At 49.6% G+C, this 21580-nt stretch overlaps 1 protein-coding gene across 9 annotated transcripts in view; it reads right to left on the bottom strand.

Moving 5' to 3' along the window:
• agap1 (ArfGAP with GTPase domain, ankyrin repeat and PH domain 1) overlaps positions 1-21580 on the bottom strand; it is a 123972-nt gene that overhangs the window by 13090 nt on the left and 89302 nt on the right. For 6 of the 9 annotated variants that reach the window (XM_013139803.4, XM_010892063.5, XM_010892064.5 and 3 more), the window contains 5 exons: positions 18366-18527; positions 14291-14368; positions 9685-9839; positions 6002-6092; positions 3897-4119 (listed from right to left, as the gene is read on the bottom strand). In XM_013139803.4, the coding sequence (XP_012995257.1) occupies positions 3897-4119; positions 6002-6092; positions 9685-9839; positions 14291-14368; positions 18366-18527 (709 nt within the window). The remainder of the gene's footprint in view (positions 1-3896; positions 4120-6001; positions 6093-9684; positions 9840-14290; positions 14369-18365; positions 18528-21580) is intronic. The other 3 variants (XM_034289497.1, XM_010892068.5, XM_020042371.3) reach the window with 3 other exon arrangements.

Below are 21580 nucleotides of genomic sequence, written 5' to 3'. Positions count from 1 at the left end.
CGGCGCAGAACAACCAGTGACAGTTATAATGGCCGGTGATTAATGGCGCTGGGCCGACGGAAGCAATCGGATCAACAGGACTACAGCTGTCCGTCCTGCTGAACGCGTCGGAGTGCGTCTACCCGGGTCTACACTGGAGACCCTCCTGCCTAGATGCTCCCAGACCTCTCGGAACGATCAAGGGGGTCTGGCAGGAACGCGGGGGGTGGTGGCTGGATGCACCTCCACCCTGGGGGGTAATTACCCTGTGTGGGGCCATACCCTCTGGTCCCTGGGGCCCAATCAGAACACAACCCCCCCCACCACCTCTCGCGCGCACACCTGCACCCCGGTTCAGATTAAAAGCCTGTTCTAATTTTAAATCTGTTACCGCTGCCCTTTCTTACTGGGAACAAGACTAATCTATTCCCATAAAAGCCCCCCCCACCTGCCTCCGCGGGGCGCCCCGTCCTGCTGCTGAATTATTACTGGCCGGGCATTCGTCATGAGGCCCGCCGATGTTAAGTGCACTCCGGTGCTCATCGGCGTCCGCGTGGCGAAGGCGGGCGCGCCTGGGACGTGTGGATGGGCTGCGTCTCGTTGCTCCTCGTGTCCCGCGCCATCTTTCAGCTGTCTAATTACGACGAGGCCCCTCTCCCCCTACCTACGCCCGCCGATAACTCCAACCTCCCTGAAAGCTATGCGCCGCCTAGATCCTTTTAGGTCGCCTTCTCCAGACCCACCGCAAACGGGACACGCGCCGCGGCCAACGGTGGAACCAGACAGCGCCTGATGGTGTAGCCTGCCGCGGGCCACGAAGAAGTCGCGCTTACTCGCCGGCCGAGACGATCAGCCGCCGTGACAGGCTGCCAAAACGTCGTCGCGGCAAACTTGTGCGCGCGCGGGGGGTATTGTGTTGAGGGACAGCGCCAGCACCGAAACGGCACAATCGCGCCGAACACACCGGAAGGCTGGATTCGAGGCGGAATTAACAGAGCCGTCAATTCCGCTCACCCGGGCCGGTGACCCAGACTGGCTACTGACAACCCTGGAGAGAGAGAGCCTTTTGGTGTCCATGTCAGCCTCCCCCTCATTAAAACAATGAGAGAGTTGTTGTTGGTAACGAGGCCAGGGTTTCACACCAGTCGACTGGTACGAGGGCCCACAGGGTGACCACTTATAGCGGGCCCTTCGTCTGCCCCATGGCACCGCCTCAACACCTGTGGAAGGCGGGGGGGGGGGGGGGGGGGGGGCGCCAATCCTGCGTACATCCGCTGCAGGCCATCAGAGGTGATGACGGTTAACCGCGGGAAGCGCGAGGTTAAAGTGAACGTTTAGAGACGGCTGAGGTTTTTGGGTGTTTCTGTCCGGGCTTTTGCGCCACATCGCGTCAAGGCAACGGCAGAGTGGCACGGGCCCGGGGGGGGGGCCGCCGGGTTCACCCACACCGCGGCTCGCCCGTCTCTTCGGAGAAGCGTAGCCGCATTGTCCGAACGCTTAATTGTTGACTCGCGTGTCATGGCAACCGGTTCTACTCGCATCTTGTCAACAGGATCTCCGTTTGACCGGCAAACCATGGACGGAGTGTCCCGACCCGAGGTCCAGAGATGTTTGGATGGAGTCGAGCTCATGCACCCGGAGAAGGAGAGGACAAGGAGATCTAGTATGTCAGGGGGAGACCTAGTGTGTCAGGACAGTCATTGTGTATTTCGGAGGCTGAAGCGAGCAGCGCTAGGCTGTGTGTGATCTCTTCAAAGACAATTCCTCCCTCAGGTCGATCTGGGACAGAGCTGGGGGGGGGGGAGGGGGGGAGGAAAAATGGAGGTGTTTAATACTGACTGCCACGCTAATGCCCCCACCCTGCCCTTCTACACCCCCCCCCAACACTCTTCTCCTCAATCCCTTTCTTGCTCTCCATTTCTCTTTTCATCCCTCAAACAGGACCTAGCACCGAAGCCCCCCACTCCACTCCACCCCTCTGCCCGCCCCATTCCTCCCCCAAACAGAACAGGACCTAATTGGAAGGCGAGAGAAAACGGGAGTGTGGCTCAGACCTTGACAGGCGGGAGGTCACTTTAATTGCTGCCGGCCATATTTAACATTAAGATAATCAGCCCATTAATTACCCTCAGGATCATTAAATCAGCCACTTGCAAAATGAAATTTCTGCCACTATTACTCACTTGAGAGACCGCGAGGCGGTGGAGGGACTTTTTTCCTCTCTCCGTCTGTTAGAACATTCCGTTTCGGCCACTGAAGCCGAAGCGTGGATACAACCCTGTAGCCGCTCCTTCTAAACCTGGCTAGTAGCTACACGCTGCTCCGCTGTCTTCCGTTTCCTCCACGACACCTAAAAGCGGCTTCCACTCAGCTAGACACACTCGACTAAAATACTAACATCCTGAGAAGTGTCGGTCTCATGTTCTGTGAGCTGAATTCAAATATAATTTTTACACGCGCAAAAAGCTAATTTTTCCCAAACATTGTGTGCATCCCATTTACTTCAGTTGAATGGTTTGAAATGGGTTCATGTGGCATTCATATTTTTACTCGGTGTATAAAGATGTTGATATTGAAGATATTTTAAAACTAAAGGACCACCCCCTGATTTACATGAACTACACACTTCCTTTCTACAGACGATAAAGCTGAAATGCATACAATCCAATATTAGATGCATACACGTTTAAATAAACCATTTTCCTGTGTCATTGATTCACATTATAGAACACATCCAGTGCTAGCATCTATATATCAACCATGTCTGTGCATCAGTTCATTTTATAGGACTTTCCCCGTAAATGTTCCACGAGCCTGTGCGCGTCCTTTCTAGAGCGCATACACCGTAAACCTTTAAGAAGACCCTTGCTGTCTGTGCGGGCGTGCCATGAGAGCTGCAACGGCAACTAAGGAAATGGCTGAGTAGGTAGCACGCTATCGATAGCCTGTGACGACCGGAGAGAAATGTCTGGCGAGCTCTGGCCAAGCAGAGGCAAGCGTCCCAGGTTAATTGAGATAATATTGACCCTTTCTACAATCTGCCCGCGCTTCCCGACAGGGATACATGCCTCCCAAATACCGAAATAAATAGGTACAGGAGAAACAATAAATGCATTAGCCGATCGACGCAGCGAGAGAGAGAGGCAGATGTTTGTGTGCGTGGGTGTGTGTGGGTGTGTGTAAATAGGAAAAACGCTAGGTCCTGGATCCATAGCTAGAGATTTTTGGAGCCGTGGCCAGTAATTAAAAGGTGCTTGTGGTGAGTAATGAGAGCGGGGGGGGGGGGATAGGTGCTCGATATTTATGCGGCTAGCAGTCAGTTCTAATTTGTTATGAGGGTTGGTGCTGGAGCCCAAGCTAGATAAAAAAAAATGAAAAAAAAAAGTGGGATAATTGTTCGTGCGCGTATTACTGTGATAATTACACTGGCCAAGCAGACGCACGTAGCACGCCATGCGGAGGGGCAGGGGCTGCTGGGAGAACAAGACTCAGAGATGAACACGCATACCGTGCTAAACTCCACTGATTACCTGCTGGTTCAAATGGCTAAGCCTTGAACAACGCCATTCCAATGCCCCGTCCATCACCTTTGAACCAGTGGCTTCAGATGACATTACGGCTACTGCCCCCTACCCATAAACCTCAGTACTGTAGTGCGTTTTTTTTTTTTCTCCGAGGGACACAAGATCCATATATATCTTGTTCAGGTAAATTGTAGTGTCATTATAACAGTTGGGTTTAAATATTTTTCCAAATCAAACTTGGGAAATACCCCCCCCATGGTGAGGAAACAAGTAGCCTGTGTTCACCCCAGGGTGTGGTTCGGTATGAAGCATGCGGATTACGCGAGCGGAAGACCGCTGACGTCGCTCGTGCAACTAGACGGTTACTACCATCGTCCGGGCCACGTCTCCTACCTGGTGGCGTCAGGCGCCGGTTTCAGGCGTCCCTGTGCGTTGCCCTCCCACACGCTGTTGGCCAGCTCGTTGCCGATGGAGGACATGACCTTGAGGAGCTCCAGGGGCCACTCGTCCAGGTCTAGGGAGCGGACCCGAGACAGGTGAGTCCCCAAATTCCGGTGGATTCCCGAGCACTCGATGCAGATCAGAGCCCCCAGATTAAGACTGGCCCAGTCGGGGTCTGGCGAGGAGGAAGAAGACGACCAAAATTTGACACAATGACAAAAAGTTTTATTTTATTTGAGGAATAGAGAGAGATTCAGACAAAGATATTCAGGATAATTAAATCAATCAATCAACCAACACTAAGAGTGGCAGGGAAATGCACTGCTGTTAGCAGAAATATGTACAGTGGATATAAAAAGTCTACACATCCCTGTTAAAATGCCTGGTTCTTGTGATGAAATAGAACGAGACAAAGATAAATCACGTCACAACTTTTCCCACCTATAATGTGACCTATAATGTGAACAATTCAAATGAAAAACAAACTGAAATCTTTGAGGGGAAAAATAAACTCACAATAACCTGGTTGCATTTTTGGTTAGGAGTCTATTAGCATGGCACATTTTGACGTGGCAATATTAGCTCACTCTTCTTTGCAAAAGCGCTCCAAATCTGTCAGATTGCGAGGACGACATCTGTGCACAGACCTCTTCAGATCACCCCACAGATGTTCAATTGGATTCATGTCTGGGCTCTGGCTGGGCCATTCCAAAACGTTCATCTTCTTCTGGTGAAGCCATGCTTTTTTGGATTTGAATGTGTGATTGGGTCGTTGTCGTGCTGAAAAGGGAACTCCCTCTTCATCTTTCTAACGGACGCCTGAAGGTTTTGTGCCAAAATTGCCTGGTATTTGGAACTGTTCATAATTCCCTCCACCCTGACTAAGGCCCCGGTTCTACCTGAAGAAAAACAGCCCTGAGGCATGATGCTGCCACCACCATGCTTCACTGTGGGTATGGCGTTCTTTGGGTGATGTGCAGTGTTGTTTTTGCGCCAAACATACCTTTTGGAATTAAGGCCAACATTTTCTACTTTGTTTCATCAGACCATAACACATTTCCCCATGTGCTTTTGGGGGACATGATGTTAGTTTTTGCAAACTTCAGCCGGGCTTGGATGTTTTTTCTTTGTAAGAAGTCTTCCGTCTTGCCACCCTACCCCATAGCCCATCCATATGAAGAATATGGGAGATTGTTGTCACATTAAGCACAGAGGCAGTACTTGCCAGATATTACTGTAGTTCCTTTAATGTTGCTTTAGGCCTCTTGGAAGCCTCCCTGACCAGTTTTCTTCGGGTCTTTTTATCAATTTTGGAGGGACGTCCAGTTAATGTCTCTGTTGTGCCATATTTTTCTCCACTTGAGGATGACTGTCTTCACTGTCTAATGCTTTGGAAATTCCTTTGTACCCTTCTCCTGACTGACGTCTTTCAACAATGAGATCACTCTGATGCTTTGGAAGCTCTCTGCGGACCATGGCTTTTGCTGAGATGCAACTAAGAAAATGTCCGGAAAATCAGCTGAACTTTATTTGTGATTAGTCAGTGATTAGTCACTTTAAATTATGACAGGTGTGTAATGACTTCTATTTAACATGAGTTTGAATGTGGTTAATTCTGAACACAGCCACATCCCCAGTTATAAGAGGGTGTGCACAGTTAGGCAACCAGGTTATTGTAATATTTTTTTTTTCTCCCTCGAAGATTTCAGTTTGTTTTTCAATTGAATTGTTCACATTATAACTCACATTAAATGTGGAAAAAGTTTGGACATTATTTATCTTCTGTCTCATTCTTTTACATCACAAAAACCTGGCATTTTATCAGGGGTGTGTAAACTTTTTTTATCCACTGGACGTAAAAAGCTGCTCAAAGAAGGTTCCAAAATTACGATTGAGTTAAACTACACCTCCAGTATTCCACGGCATCCTTTAACACATGGATATTTTTTTATATTTCTGTGTACCTGAAAACCTAGTAGCTAAACAAAATCTGACGTTCTGAACATTGGCCTCCCTCTTTGCAGATCATGATTCTGGAGAGATGGTTCGGTACTTACTCTGGGCCTCACAGTCCACACAGCGAGAGTTTCCCCTGAGACTCCTGACGTTCTGCAACGCGATGGCCTCGCTCTGGCTGGTCAGACGCGACTGTGAAGTCACAACAACACGTACACACGTTAGCGAGGACACTTGCGCCGGGCGACTGACCTGACAGTCACAAACAGCAATTTTCACTCTCGTCCACTACACGGCGTGACTCATTCAGACGGGCAAACGGATGCATTTCACTGCGAGCGTTCTGGAAGAGAAATACCATGGCACACCAGTTGAAGGTTGCACAGAACACAATAAAAGGTATTTTACAGAGCAATAGTCATGTGGCCTGAGGCGTAAACAAAACAGAGTGCTGGCTGGCTGGGATGGAGCTGGTGCCCAGAACGGCAAGCTACAGGTGGGAAATGGCTCAGCTCCGGCTGAAATACACTTACACATAATTACAAATGGCAATTACTGTATGTGGGAGAAAGTCTGTGTGTGTGTGCGTGCGCGCAAGTTGCTTGGACGTACAGTTTGGTATGGTATTGTAAGCGTATCATGGCCAGATTTTATCATACTTTTCAAAAATCCTTGCAGTTTTCTAAAATGATTCACTATTAAGAAATTATTTTAATTTTCTACACTGCAGAATGTAAGTATTATTTGGGAACTTTTACAGATGTCATTTTCTAAAGCTAACATGGACAACATTATAGATCCCCAAAGCTAGTAACTGGTTAAACGGTCTTTAGCCAAAGTAAAGGCAGACACTTCTTGTAGCCATCAAGGAGGCTGATGCATCATTTTACTGGCAAAACGTCCCCCTTTTCATCAGCAAACCGCAGTAATTCATAAAGAGGGGACCTCCACTAACTGTTGTTTTCCATTCATGCCATGTGTTATGGATATGATTCAGATCTAGGCTCTTCACTGAACACTCTTCAAGAAAGCACCCTGAAACAATTAAACAGGAAAGGCCGGACTGTTCTTTAGTGGCTAGAAGTCCAGATCTTTACCACATTAAAACCTTATGGCGAGACTTAAAAACAGGAACGTATGGAACACACCCTACCAACATCGAGGAACTCAAACATTTTGACAGCAGAAAGTTCATTTGTTGGCAGTTATCTTGGCCAAAGGCTGGGCAACAAAGTACTAGCTCCAGGGTGTCTGTAAATAAAAATGAAAAACACATTCTAGGGGGTGTCTATATATTTAAAAAATAAGGTACGAGGCGGCGTGGAATATGGGCAATATACACTCACCTAAAGGATTATTAGGAACACCATACTAATACGGTGTTTGACCCCCTTTCGCCTTCAGAACTGCCTTAATACTAAGTGGCATTGATTCAACAAGGTGCTGAAAGCATTCTTTAGAAATGTTGGCCCATATTGATAGGATAGCATCTTGCAGTTGATGGAGATTAGTGGGCCAAGAAAACAAAAGTGTGCCAAGAAAACATCCCCCACACCATTACACCACCACCACCAGCCTGCACAGTGGTAACAGGGCATGATGGATCCATGTTCTCATTCTGTTCACCCCAAATTCTGAGTCTACCATCTGAATGTCTCAACAGAAATCGAGACTCATCAGACCAGGCAACATTCTTCCAGTCTTCAACTGTCCAATTTTGGTGAGCTTGTGCAAATTGTAGCCTCTTTTTCCTATTTGTAGTGGAGATGAGTGGTACCCGGTGGGGTCTTCTGCTGTTGTAGCCCATCCGCCTCAAGGTTGTGTGTGTTATGGCTTCACAAAAGCTTTGCTGCATACCTCGGTTGTAACAAGTGGTTATTTCAGTCAAAGTTGCTCTTCTATCAGCTTGAATCAGTCGGCCCATTCTCCTCTGACCTCTAGCATCAACAAGGCATTTTCGCCCACAGGACTGTCGCATACTGGATATTTTTCCCTTTTCACACCATTCTTTGTAAACCCCAGAAATGGTTGTGCGTGAAAATCCCAGTAACGGAGCAGATTGTGAAATACTCAGACCGGCCCGTCTGGCACCAACAACCATGCCATGCTCAAAATTGCTTAAATCACCTTTCTTTCCCATTCTGACATTCAGTTTGGAGTTCAGGAGATTGTCTTGACCAGGACCACACCCCTTAATGCATTGAAGCAACTGCCATGTGATTGGTTGATTAGATAATTGCATTAATGAGAAATTAAACAGGTGTTCCTTATAAATCCTTTAGGTGAGTGTTCTATGCCTATGGGCTGTTTCTATGCCCAACACATCGGTTTAGAAATATAGTTAAATATATGACAAGCAGGGATAGTTTGTATCCATCAGCTGTTTTACTGGTTTTCTGAGCAGTCACTGCAGAAAATGACATGAACTCATATTCATGCTGAGGTCGATATTCTCATATTTCTTAACATGAGAAGACTCAAACGGTTTTCGGTAACTGAGTTGGGTCATCCATCCATTAACAGGGCACCAGTGTATATGGGTCGGTCAAGTTGATCCCATTATTTAATTTAAGCTCACAGGTGTATCGGTTTTGATCTAGCACTGGTTACGAACAGCAAAAAACTAACAATGTCTCGCCTACCACCTCCTCTGAGATTTAAAGACATTAGTTACATGGCTAGCTATCGGTGACAGCACTAGCTTGGTGGTGCTTCTGCCTCTACTATGCTACACGACCACAAACCACACACTCCTTAGGTGCTTTATTGCAAGTATGCACTGGTTAACAACAAAATTAGTACTTTCTATTATAAACTGGGTGATTTAAGCCATACATGCTGAATTCCTGAATAATCTTTGTTTTGTGGCAGGGCACATTATCCTGCTGAAAGAGGCCAATGCCATCAGGGAATACCGTTGCCATGAAAGGGTGCACATGGTCTGCAACAATGAATAGGTAGGTGGTATGTGTCAAAGTAACATCCACATGAATGGCAGGACCCAAGGTTTCCCAGCAGAACATTGCCCAAAGCATCACACTGCCTCCGCCAGTTTGCCTCCTTCCCATAGTGCATCCTCGTGCCATGTGTTCTCCAGGTAAGCGACGCACACACACCCGGACATCCACGTGATGTAAAAGGAAATGTGATTCAGCAAACCAGGCCATCTTCTTCCATTGCTCTGTGGTCCAGTTCTGATGCTCACATGTCCATTGTAGGTGCTTTCGGCAGTGGACAGGGGTCAGCATGGGCACCCTGACTGGTCTGCGGATACGCAGCTCCATACACAACAAACTGCGATGCACTGTGTGTTCTGACACCTTTACATCAGAACCAGCATTAACTTTTTCTGCAGTTTGAGATAAAGTACCTCGTCTGTTGGATCAGACCATACAGGCCAGCCTTCACTCCCCACATGTCAATGAGCCTTGGCCCATGACCCTGTCGCCGGGTTACCGCTTTTCCTTCTTTGGACCACTTTTGATAGGTACTGACCACGGCAGACCAGGAACACCCCACAGGGGCGGAAGTTTTGGAGATGCTTGTCAAAGTTGCTCAGATCCTTACGCTTGGCCATTTTTCCTGCTTCTAACACATCAACTTTGAGGACAGAATGTTCACTTGCTGCCTAATATATCCCACCCACTGACGGGTGCCATGATAATGAGATTATCAGTGTTATTCACTTCACCTGTCAGTGGTTATAATGCTATGGCTGATGGGTGTAGTATTATACTTATCCTGTGATAGTGCTGATTAGTATTGTAATTCTGAGGTAGGTTACCTTTGCCTTGCTGCTCTCACAGGACTGCAAGCTGGCTAGGATCTGGCTCTCGATGGCCTGAACCCAGGCGTCTCGCTCCTCGTACGAGGTGGCTTCAAAGTGCCACGTCTGGCCGGTCAGGGACACAATGGTCAACTCAAAGTTCTCCTCTTGTTCTGAAAGACAGGGGGATGAAGGGAGTCAGTGTCTGCGTGAATGGCCAGCACACGCGCTCACAAACGCACACACAGTTCACTCATAGCACTGCTAACCCAATTTGGGTGAGACTTTCACGTGGGATCCCTGCCAGCGGTTGCCAACGAGCAGGGTTAACGTCCGCTGGGCCCACAACAACGGTTGTCGATACGGTTGGAGTGAACCAAGCTGAGTGGACTGGTCTCTCTGGACCCGGTAACACCAGAGCTGCTCTACCGGAGCACACATCCAGGATCCACAGTGGTGGTGAGGGGGGAGGCAACTCCCACCCATCATCCAGTGTCCTCGGTAGATCAGTTGGTACTGGGTTTCAGTCCCCAGAACAGAATCGACAGCCAGGGGCACCTGTTGACTCTTCCTAGTGACCTTTGACCCTACCTAACCCCTCCACCACCCCCCGGCCCTATGGCCAGGATATCCCCCCAATTACAAGCCCCTGCGGCCAGCCTGGACCCACAGCTATCGGTGGTCCTGGATAAAGGTCAGACATTCCAATCAGGGACCCCCCCCTACCGGGGAACACATGGGCCTGCTAACCAAAAACCCCACATAGGTTAATGGGCCAATCAAGACTCAATTAGACATGGTGTGTGTGTGTGTGTGCACGGGCGTGCACGCACAGAGATACGGGTTCTTCCGCAGTTTACGACGGGGCGTGCATGACGCCGCGGGGGTCACATTTGGAAGTCGTTAAAATGTTAACAACAAAAGAAGGGATTGGAGGTGAAAGGGAGCAACGCGCCGGGAGGAGGCAGCTGCCTCGGACAGGGAGACCGTCGGAGGAGGCGGATCAGACACCGGGCTGGATCTGTTTACAATTTATTCCAAGGAGGAGCGGGCGGGCGGGGGGGGGGGGGGGGGGGGGGGGGGGTCAATTACATAACGAAGAGCCAATCAGTCCACCCAACCGGCCCGTTTACCGAAGCCCTCCGGCACGTGCTAATCAGAAGGCTCCTTCTGAAGGGCTAGCTGAGGTACCTGTGTGGGCTGAGTGTACGCTCCTGAGGGGGGGGGGGGTTGTTGTCGTCGCTGGCGACAACAGCAGCAACCTAACGAGGTGTAACTAAGGCTTTGGGCTCTCAAGGGCACGGCGCTGACACAAACCTCAAGAAATGTAGTGAACTAGAAAGAAAATATGGGACCTACGATCACTGCACTTCTTTCCAGAGTTTTGTTCTGATTTGTTCTGTCTGGGAGTGAATTTGGGATCACCTCCGTGGGGGAAGATTAAAAGTTCAATCAGCCGAGGAGAGCGAGAACGGCCAGAGAGTGAGAGCGGGAGAGAGTCGGGCTGGAGGAGTCAAACCATTTAGTTCTCTACTCCTTTTCCTCACTTGCTCATTTAGCTAATTGGCTTCCTCTCAGAGACCAGTCAAGCCGAAGTTCCCTTCTGGCTTCGGAGTGTTCAGACCCACAATGAAAGGCCTTTGTTTCTCTGTCTCTCCCTCTGCCTGTCTAAGGATGGGGGTGGGCGGAAGGAAGAGGACGGGCCCTTTGGCTAAATGAGTTAAAAACCTGATGAGCCTTTAACTTCCTGCATGAGGAAAGAGACAAATACATCGCAGCCCTTTCTAACCGTTCTCAGATAAGGAGGATTCAACTCAAAGAACCTCTTCTGTCTTGTCCTGCAACGTTCGTTACGTCGTTGAGGTCAGAGCTACTTCAGAAGAACAAGTCTGGCGTCGGCCGTCACTACGGAGGCCTCTCTGACGCCAGCCTTGGAGCGCACGAGCTCCTGGGACTCGGATGTGTCGCCTCGTCCTAGATTAGGCCCCGCCCTTTGAGCGTTGACGAGCCCTGTGGGGTCGGGAACAATGTTCTCATCATAATTACATTCGCCTACTTCTCCGAGAAGAGGAGGAGGAGAGGAGGAGAGAGAGAGGGGGTGGCTGTTTGACAATTACGGAAACCAACAATCCAGAAAGCTGAGCCTAGCTAGCCGCGGCATAAATTAATGCTGTCCCAACCCCCGTCACACCTCCCCCTCATACACCCCCCCCCCACCACCACCCACACACACACACACACACACACACACTCTCAAGTCGATTAATGAATTTCAAAATAAAAATGAAAGGGCATTAGGCTGAGCAGTCCCCCAACAATTCCACCCCCAGTTTTTCGCTCCGAACCCTGGAATGAGGAAGGCCCACTGGCTCATGAGTCTTACGACTGTGGTCTGTTGCTCGTCTGTCCCTGCTTCCCCCCTTTAATTTAAAACTACCAGAATTGGCGACAACAGTGTTACCTCGTCGTGACATATCGGTTCACCTCAGAGTTCTCAAAAGCAAATGGGCATGTATGTGGGATACACACCACCTTTGTTCTTTTGTATGCTCTCTTTAGACCACACAAGCAGAGAGGGAGAAATTCGCTCTGCCTTCGCCCGCCGCTCTCAGTAATTACACCACGGCTCCGAGCTACAGTGGCGAGCAACATTTCAGAGAGAGAGTGGTGCTGTCGCAATTGGTGAACTCTGACATGGACAACCTTTCACAACGCATCCAAATATAATATGCAGCATTTACAACAAATACCCAGATCTAATATTCACCACTTAACAACCCACACCCAAATCTAGAATACACCATTTACAATATACAACCAAATCTAAAATACACCATTTACAACACAGACCCAAATCTAAAATACACCATTTACAACATAGACCCAAATCTAAAATACACCGTTTACAACATAGACCCAAATCTAAAATACACCATTTACAACATAGACCCAAATCTAAAATACACCATTTACAACATAGACCCAAATCTAAAATACACCGTTTACAACATAGACCCAAATCTAAAATACACCATTTACAACATAGACCCAAATCTAAAATACACCATTTACAACACAGACCCAAATCTAATACACGTTTACAACATAGACCCAAATCTAAAATACACCATTTACAACATAGACCCAAATCTAAAATACACCATTTACAACATAGACCCAAATCTAAAATAAACCATTTACAACATAGACCCAAATCTAAAATACACCATTTACAACATAGACCCAAATCTAAAATACACCATTTACAACACAGACCCAAATCTAAAATACACCATTTACAACATAGACCCAAATCTAAAATACACCGTTTACAACATAGACCCAAATCTAAAATACACCATTTACAACACAGACCCAAATCTAAAATACACCATTTACAACATAGACCCAAATCTAAAATACACCATTTACAACATAGACCCAAATCTAAAATACACCATTTACAACATAGACCCAAATCTAAAATACACCGTTTACAACACAGACCCAAATCTAATACACCGTTTACAACATAGACCCAAATCTAATACACTGTTTACAACATACACCTAAACAAAACATACACCATTTAGAACATACACCTAAACCAAATATAAACCCTTTACAACAAATACCCAAATGTAATATACACCGTTAACAAAATACACCTGAACATAACACACTATTTACAACATAAACCCAAACAAAACATACAGCATTTAAAACATACACCCAAATTTAACATGCACCATTTACAACATTCACCCAAATGTAACATACACCGTTAACAACAAACCCCAAAACTATTTTTTTGAACAAGGAAATAAAGAACAAATCCATGCAGATTGACCAGGGCTCAGGCCTGGGCCTGTAATGACCAACCCGGCAGAGAGGGGTTGTATGTAGGATGGGCCTGTCTGGGGGCAGCATGGGCTCCGAGGGAAGGTATAAGAACGGAGGGGGAAAGGATGGGGGGGGGGGCAGGAAACAGAAAATAAAAGCCTTAAATGTCAGTGCACACAGTATTGCTTGGTGACACAGGTCATTACTCCCCACATTATTCCTGCCCTTTTACCACATTAATAAGATGGAAAATAGCACGCCAATTGTTCGCGTCTCAAGAAAGAAATATGTATTTGTTATTGAACAAGTACATATAATGGGGGGGGGGGCACTTGGAGGCCTTTCTGCTTCTGGAATTGATGGCGTCCATCAAACACAGTACAAACCACCAACCAGGAGGTACATTGGAGACTGCTGAAGCACAGGGGGAGAAACACACACTGCACCTCGTACTCCAGCCACACAGCGTGCCATCACTGATCCCAGAGAGAGGCAGCATGCGCGAGGTGTGCGAGCGGAGGTCTTCCTCACTTTGGGACGAGAGGGGGCGGAGGAACGCACAGACAGACGGACATACCGGAAGGGGCGGACTGACGTGAGGGGGGCAAACATCCACCGACTGAGACAGGTCAAAGGTCAGAGACAGGTGGACATGCCGGAGGGGAGGGGTTTGATATCTGGCCCGGTCTCGGTCCGAGGAGGCGGACTCTCGCCCTCGTGGGATGACGGGGGTGTGTGGGGGGGAGGGGGCGGGGGAAGGGGGGCATTATCGTTTAGTTACCTTCCGAGTGGCTGACACTGCTGCTGTACATGCTGCGCAGACTACCGACACGGTTAAGTTTCCAGGCTTTGCGATTGGCTGGGTCCCAACCGGCGATGGAGAGATGGAGAGAGAAGAGGACAGAGCAAAAGAAGACGGGAGGCCGGGACAGCGCAGAACAATGAAGACAGCACAAACGTGAAAAAGAAACGGAGGGAGAGAGGAAGAAAAGGGAGAAGTCAGGTGTAATAAAACAGCCACATGGAGGAGAAGCATTAGGGGCAGAGTCGTGGGCGGAGCATGGAGCAGGTGTGGGAGGGCTTGAGTTAGTGACAGGTCAGACGTTCAGCAGAAGGAGCAGCGGCGGAGCAGGAACAGTTGACCAACTGAACGAACCGCCACTAAGGTGGAGGCCAAACGCGTTATTCACAACAACCTTGCAGTAGAAACGCATCCAGATTGTCCAAATAATAAAAACTAGATAAGAAAGTGGTATCAGAAGGACATTGAGTGGTTAAAATGCCCCCCCCCACCCCGTCTGGTCCATGAGCAGCGAGAGGTTCTGGACCCAGGCTCGTGTGCCCTCCCTGTTCACCTTCCATAATGAGGAACATTCACACTCCTTAAATACAAGCTATACTCCCCCTCACGCCTCGCCCCTCGGACCTCTCAAAGCCCCGGCGACGCAACTCTTATTTTCCCAACACCCCCTGAGGCTAGGGAGAACATTTGTCACACAGCGATAGCAGAAAAGAAAACATACATTCATTCACCGTTCCCAAACTGCTGCCTGTAAAAAGGCAGGGCTCTGGGTAATATGCGCGTCGGGTTTAAATGTTATCGGTCTTGTGCGGCCTTGTTGCCCTTCAAGAAGCTATTTTCCACACGCAGTGTGAAGTCAGGAGCAATCAGAAAACAAATGCCTGAATGTGTTCAAGAGACGGTGCAGTGTCTCCAAGTGCGCAACCTCTGATATATTGGAATCCTTGGTACTTTGGGTCCATTGTACATCCGACAAATGTTGCCTCTCTTCAGGAGGAAGATCACCTGGGTCGTCTAAGGTTTGACCTTTTGTGTTCCACCTGGCAGACCTCGGCGGCGACAAAGCCAGCTAAATGAACGTCCACTTTAAGGAATTCGCAGAGCCATTTAAACGGACAGAGACACATCCATCTAAAGGCTACATGCTGAATGCGTCAAGGCACTTCAATCAGAACCTAAACTACATCTAATTCTTTGGAATTTTCCTAACCGCCTCTGTGGAATGAATGGACATATCTGCTGTCTACTATCTACCAACCTGATCAAAGTGCTTTTGTCTGACCCCCCCCAATCCTCTGATCCTGTATCAGATGGGAGAGAGCATTTTGGCCGGGCTAACTGAAACTCTTCTGTCCAGGAATGTATTTACTCGCTCCAGGAGAGGGGAAGCCGCAGCTGGCCCGCTGCTTCGTGTGGGGCATCTCTCCACCCAAAGGGGGGGCCACAGGGGTCGGACGGGGCGGCTTTCAAGTCCGCAGTCCTCCATCCGTGATACAAGTCGCGCGTCTCCAGCAAGCTTGGATCCCCTTTCAAAGGTCCGCAGAGCAGCGAGAAGTCGGAACCCCCGCGCCGGAGCTCTACTGAACCAGGGGTCCGCGGTAGTTAACGATCTAACGAGGGGCAGCTAACCGAAGACGAGTTAATTGCACAGAGCGATACACCTGAAGCAGGTGGATCTGGAGGGGGAGGAAAGGGGGGAGTTGGGGGGGGGGGGTCAGGCTCCACAGCAGGATGAGACACAGGATGAGTGGAGTCTTTGTTTTACGTGGAGGGAGACAAATGAATAACATCTATGAATCACGGAAGAACTGTGTCTCTTCTTCACAACCTAGATTTCTCCAAAACGACCTTACTGTGATGTCACAGCCGTGGATTATAAATCCATATATTTTTAAGTCAAGTATGTTTCAAGGTCAGAGAATTAAAAAGGAAAAACACAAACAGGAAAGAAAGGGACAGAGTGAGAGAGTAAGATGGACTGGGAAAGAGGAGGAGCGGGAGACGCAGAGGCCCCCAGTGCTGCGGTCGTACCTGGGCTCGAGAGGGAGCGGCGAGGGTGTGGACGGAGCGGCGTGGCGCACGACCCGGCCCCCTCATGAATAACGGGGGTGCGAGACAGGCTGATACTTCATCGGGGCCCGTGGCGTGACAGGCGTCGAGCACCCACCCCCCCCCACCCCTGACACTGTCCCACGGTGCTTAATGGCTAAATTGGGAGACTGTTACTAATCGCTTATTGAATAATGAAAGTGCCACAGCTGATAAAAGATTTCAACGCTGTGGATTATTTATAATATTTCACTTAAGTGCCCCGCTGACGAATGGAGCGAGGGGGGCGGCACACAGGACGGGCTGGCTTAGGGAGCGTCTCGCAACGCTCTGTCTTGGGGAAAGGCGTGCAGGTTTAGGGGCCTAGGCGAAGCACACCCACAAACAAAAAAAAAAAAAAACATTCAAAATAGTAAGGAACAGGAAGAGGTATTGGATACATTTTAACCAGACTGAAGATATTGACCATTTGCTGGATAACTTGTGTGGTTTCAAAAAGTCAGCCAGCCAATCATAGTCAGCCTGCCAATCGGTAAATCACTCAGCCAATCAGCCAGCACAGCGGCACACAAAGGCTGCATTCGGAAAAGGCAGGCCCACTCCGTTGTCATGTCCACTAGCTGCTCTTCTCCAACAGTATCAGATCCTTCAAAGGACCAATTAATGAAAGAAAACCTGCCTGTGTTGAAAAATAAACAGAATCTTTTTAAGAAATGGAAAATACAGAAAGACAGGTAGAGGCAGACAGCTTTCTCTGAAAGACAATGGGGTCAGGACTCAAACCCATTCTGTCACACATCTGTACCGGAGGGTCAGCCCAGACTACAGGACCAACACCAGCCACCCCCCCAATGAACTGAAGCCTGTCCTCAACCAGGACCAAAACCAGCCCTCCCACTGAACTGAAGCCTGTCCTCAACCAGGACCAAAACCAGCCCTCCCACTGAACTGAAGCCCATTCTCATTCTGGACCAACACCAGCCCTCCCACTGAAATGAAGCCCATTCACATTCTGGACCAACACCAGCCCTCCCACTGAACTGAAGCCCATTCTCATTCTGGACCAACACCAGCCCTCCCACTGAAATGAAGCCCATCCTCAACCTGCTTTTCTGGCCAGGTAGAAGGACAGAGACCCATGTGATGTGCGATTCCCAGTAACGTCTATCTGACTCAGTCATTCCTCCCAGTCCCAAGGCAGGCAGGCAGGCAGGCAGAGAGCAGACTGAGTGAGCCCAGACAGAGACAGCCACTTGATTCCTGCTGATGGAAAGGCTGCACAGATTACACATCTGCTGCCAACTCTGCATCTGTTCCACTCGCCCTGCGTGTGTAGCGCGCGTGCATGCGTGTGTGTGTGTGTGTGTGTGTGTGTGTGTGCGAGGATGCTTCGGTTTGTTTCATACACTGAGACATATAAGAGCGTAACTGCCGGAGTGTGCACATGTTAACCCACGAATAAACGTCTGTATTTGGTGTCAATCATCGTGACAGATCAGTGGATCATGGACCTGTTAGCAGCGCTGTAGACACATCCGGCAAACACACAGACACGCACACACGCGCACGGAAAGAGAGAGAGAGCGATGGAGGGATGGGAGATAAAGAATGAAGAGCCCCCGTCCTCTGTCCGAGTGACAAGGGCTCATGGGAAAACATGGCGGCGTTTCCCACACCTGTCCCTACAACACCATGTGGCACCTCATGATACTCAAATCTGTCCTGTGACTTTTGGAATGTAATCTCCTTTTAAAAGAGTTGCCTGGCGGCGTGACAGCGAAAAGGTTGGCCATCTTTGAGAATATTTTGTCAGCTGTAATTCTAGGTTTTAAACCTCATTTCTCTTTCCCCGCCAGGTCCAATCTCCTCCAGACCCATTCAGATTACAGCAGACCGTCACAGAGCATAGGAACCAGTTAGTTGCAGCCCGTTTGTTGGTTAGCTAGCGGGAGCGTTTTAGCGGGGCGGACCAGGCCTGGGAAACGGGGAGGGGAGATGGCGTTACCTTCCGCAGTACCAGAGAGGCCGTCGACTTTGAAGTTGCTCGTGCTCTTCTTCCGCCGGTGCTTCTTCCGGTTGGCATGCGGCGACGGGGGCGGGTCCATCTTCGGGCTGGTGGTGCTGGAGATGGAGGGACTGGAGCACACGGAGTCGCCCAGGCCCGTGTCTGGGGGGGGGGTGAAAAAAAACAACAGCATAAGAAACATTTTCCGGTCCCTCGTGTACAACCCTCCTCCAACTGGGCCAGGATATCAGGGCCAGGAGGCCGAGAGCCGCTTCACTTTTCATGCGTCAAGCTGACAGCTGTGTCTGGCAGCGGAATGAAATAACATTCAGCTCCCATCAATATCAGCGTGGGAGGCGCGGGCCAGCGTGGGAGGCGGGGTGCAGCTCCCAGCAGAGCGAATGTAGCGACTGGCCGCAACAGAGCAGGCAGCCCCAAGGACGGCCGTTACTTATCTGACTATCGTTTAGTCTCAGCTCAAGTGGGCAAACTTGACAACTTATCTCTGCTGACAAGACGCCGTCGCGCAGCGCACAATTAACTGCCCGGGATTAACAGCAGTCCCCGTTCACCACGCCGGCCTTCTCACCTCATATCCCCCTGTCCTTGCCTCCCCTTTCTCCCGCGTCTCTCTTGGCCACGTTCACAGTACAAACCTCCCTCCACGTTCTCTATGCACCTCTAAACAGACTCCAAGTGTTGTTTCTTGAACGGTGAGCGGGCCTCCCTCTCTTCCCTCCACATAATCCTTCGGACATACATGAAACTCCTTAAATACTACATTTCAGTCGTTCAGCAGATGCATCATTGCATTGCTAGGTGCTTGTCGCGCCAACGGTTTGCAGGTACCACATTAGGTGGCACATTCTCGGCACGTGCGAGACGTGGTAACACACTAGAGGGCAGTCTGAACAGCAGAGCACACACGCCAGTAAAGGACGAGTGCTCTGGAAATGAAATGTAGCACCATTTTGAGCGTGTTAATATCCCGGCTGTGTGTGTGTGTGTGTGTGTGTGTGTGTGTGTGTGTGAAACAGACGGCTGAATAGGCCTGGTAAACAGGAAGCGGAGGTAAACTGACTTCCTGTTCGTCGGGCCACAGTTTGTTGGGAGATCAGAGGATTGGCTGGAGGCTACTGAGGGCTGGCATTCCACAGCCGAGCTTGCCAAATCAAAGACTGCAGAGACACACACACACACACACACACACAAAGGGCTCTTTTCACAGGACCGCCGCACCACAACACACTCCAAAGGAGACATCCCCTTTTGTTCATCACTGGCAGTGAGGTTCTGGGTTCCCCACGCCCATCCTAGCCAGGACAAGTTGCAGTAAAATCCCAAGCCAGGCGTTGTGAGACGCAGAGGGATAATGAATGAGGGAAAAGGTTGCTCCTGTGTGCACAGTCCTACGCTGGAGGGGGGAAGTGGGGGGGGGGGGGGGGGGGCATGACACCGATGCCCCCTGGCTGAGGAGGAATTAAAAATAGGAACATTACATTAGTCAGGGAGGTGGGGCTCAGTGGAGAGTCCACACCCCCCCCAGAGCAAGCTCCCTGAGTGGGGAGGAAGGTTAGCATGCTAACCCTAACCCCTGACTGCCTGGTTCACAGCCCTCTGGCTCCAGCAGTCCTGGGGGTCTCCACAGAAAAACAGCCGCCTAATTTAAGAGACACTCATTACTCTTAATGCTTTCAATGTTTCATAATGAAGGAGGAAAAGGCAACTAAATGCAGAGGGGATAAAGGCCAAATGGTGTGAACGCGCGCGCGCTCGCTCGCTCGCTCAAGGCCATATATGCTTAGAGTAGCTCATGGAACAGAGGCCAGAGATGGCATCGTCATCCAATACAAAGCCAGTGGAGAAAAGACGCCACATCCACATACTGAACCCTGCGGCCTCCTCCCCCTCTCCTCCTCCCCCTCTCCTCCTCCCCCTCTCCTCCCTCCCCCTCTCCTCCCTCCCCCTCTCCTCCCTCCCCCATGTCTTGATTTCCTCCTGTTCTACATTGGCTTCATCTCTCCCTCCCCTCAGCTCTCCTCAACTTGCGGCCTTTATGTCGGTTATGTTTTTGCAACAGTCTCCCTAATTCTAGAACTTTCAGGTGTTACCCACTACCAACCCATAGGTGCATTCGCCTGGTCCCATGGAGTCCCATGACATTCGGAAAAAACACTGGTCTCGCAGTGAACCGGCACGTCAACATACTAATACTACACACAAGTGTGCGTGAAATAGCTTAGCCGGATCTGAAGCAGGAAGCAACAACACTCTCGCTAATCGAGTTCTGATGAAAGGTTTGAGGGAAGTCCTCGTGTCAAAACAGCAGAGGCCGGAGAGTTTTCGCAAACGCTCAGACGCAGTCTGAGAGTGTCCGACAGGCACAGCTCACTTCAAAAAAGCGAAGTCTATGGCATTATGGCCAGCTAATTACTGCACAAAGAACCTTCCCCAGGAGAGCGTCTCTCAGGTTCTAGTGTATCTCGTTGCGCCGGGCTCCGGGGACTATTAGGTGATGAGCTCTCAGGTCCCGGGGCCACTGGTCATCCAGCTATCACAACTCATCCCATCACGGCGCCCAGATAAGAGGAGAGGGACCTCGTTAAGGAGGTCGGTAAAGGTTATTTATATAAGGATGGGCTGAGGGCCCACAACATTTTCAGACGATTTTAAGAACAACGCTCAACGGCCTTCAGGACCCCAACACACACACACACACACAATTGTGGCAACGAAATGGGAATCATGAAAAGCTCCATTTCAATAGTGTTCCATGTTCTGCAGGATTACACAAAGGTTCTGATCGGATCAGGGATGTCACCTTGGTTGACGTCCTGAATGCGCAGCCTTCAATCCCACTTGTTCGGTTCAGGCCGGATCAGGTGTAACACGTTTGCAGGACTTCATAAACGGCCTCATTAAAACGTCAGGACAAATGACATGGAGTGAAATGAAGTGGACAAGCGTAAGCCGCCCACAGTTGGTTAAAGGCAAGCCAAAGGTGATGAAAGGGCCCCAGCTGCGTGCGAACGCGAGGCCCCTGGGAGTCCACGCATTTAGAGCCTTTCACAACTTTAAACGTTATTCCACTCTGGACAGCAAGGCACTTTGACAGTCGGGGAGAGAAGTTGTTGTGTGTGTGTGTGTGTGTGTGTGGGGGGGGGCTGTCTGTCAGACTCATCGTCACGGCGACGCACGCTGGATCCGACATCTGT

This window comes from Esox lucius, chromosome 22 (assembly GCF_011004845.1).
Source record: "Esox lucius isolate fEsoLuc1 chromosome 22, fEsoLuc1.pri, whole genome shotgun sequence".
Lineage (NCBI taxonomy): Eukaryota > Metazoa > Chordata > Actinopteri > Esociformes > Esocidae > Esox > Esox lucius.
Note: the sequence above shows the minus strand (reverse complement) of the source record. Positions and strands in the feature narration are given on the sequence as shown.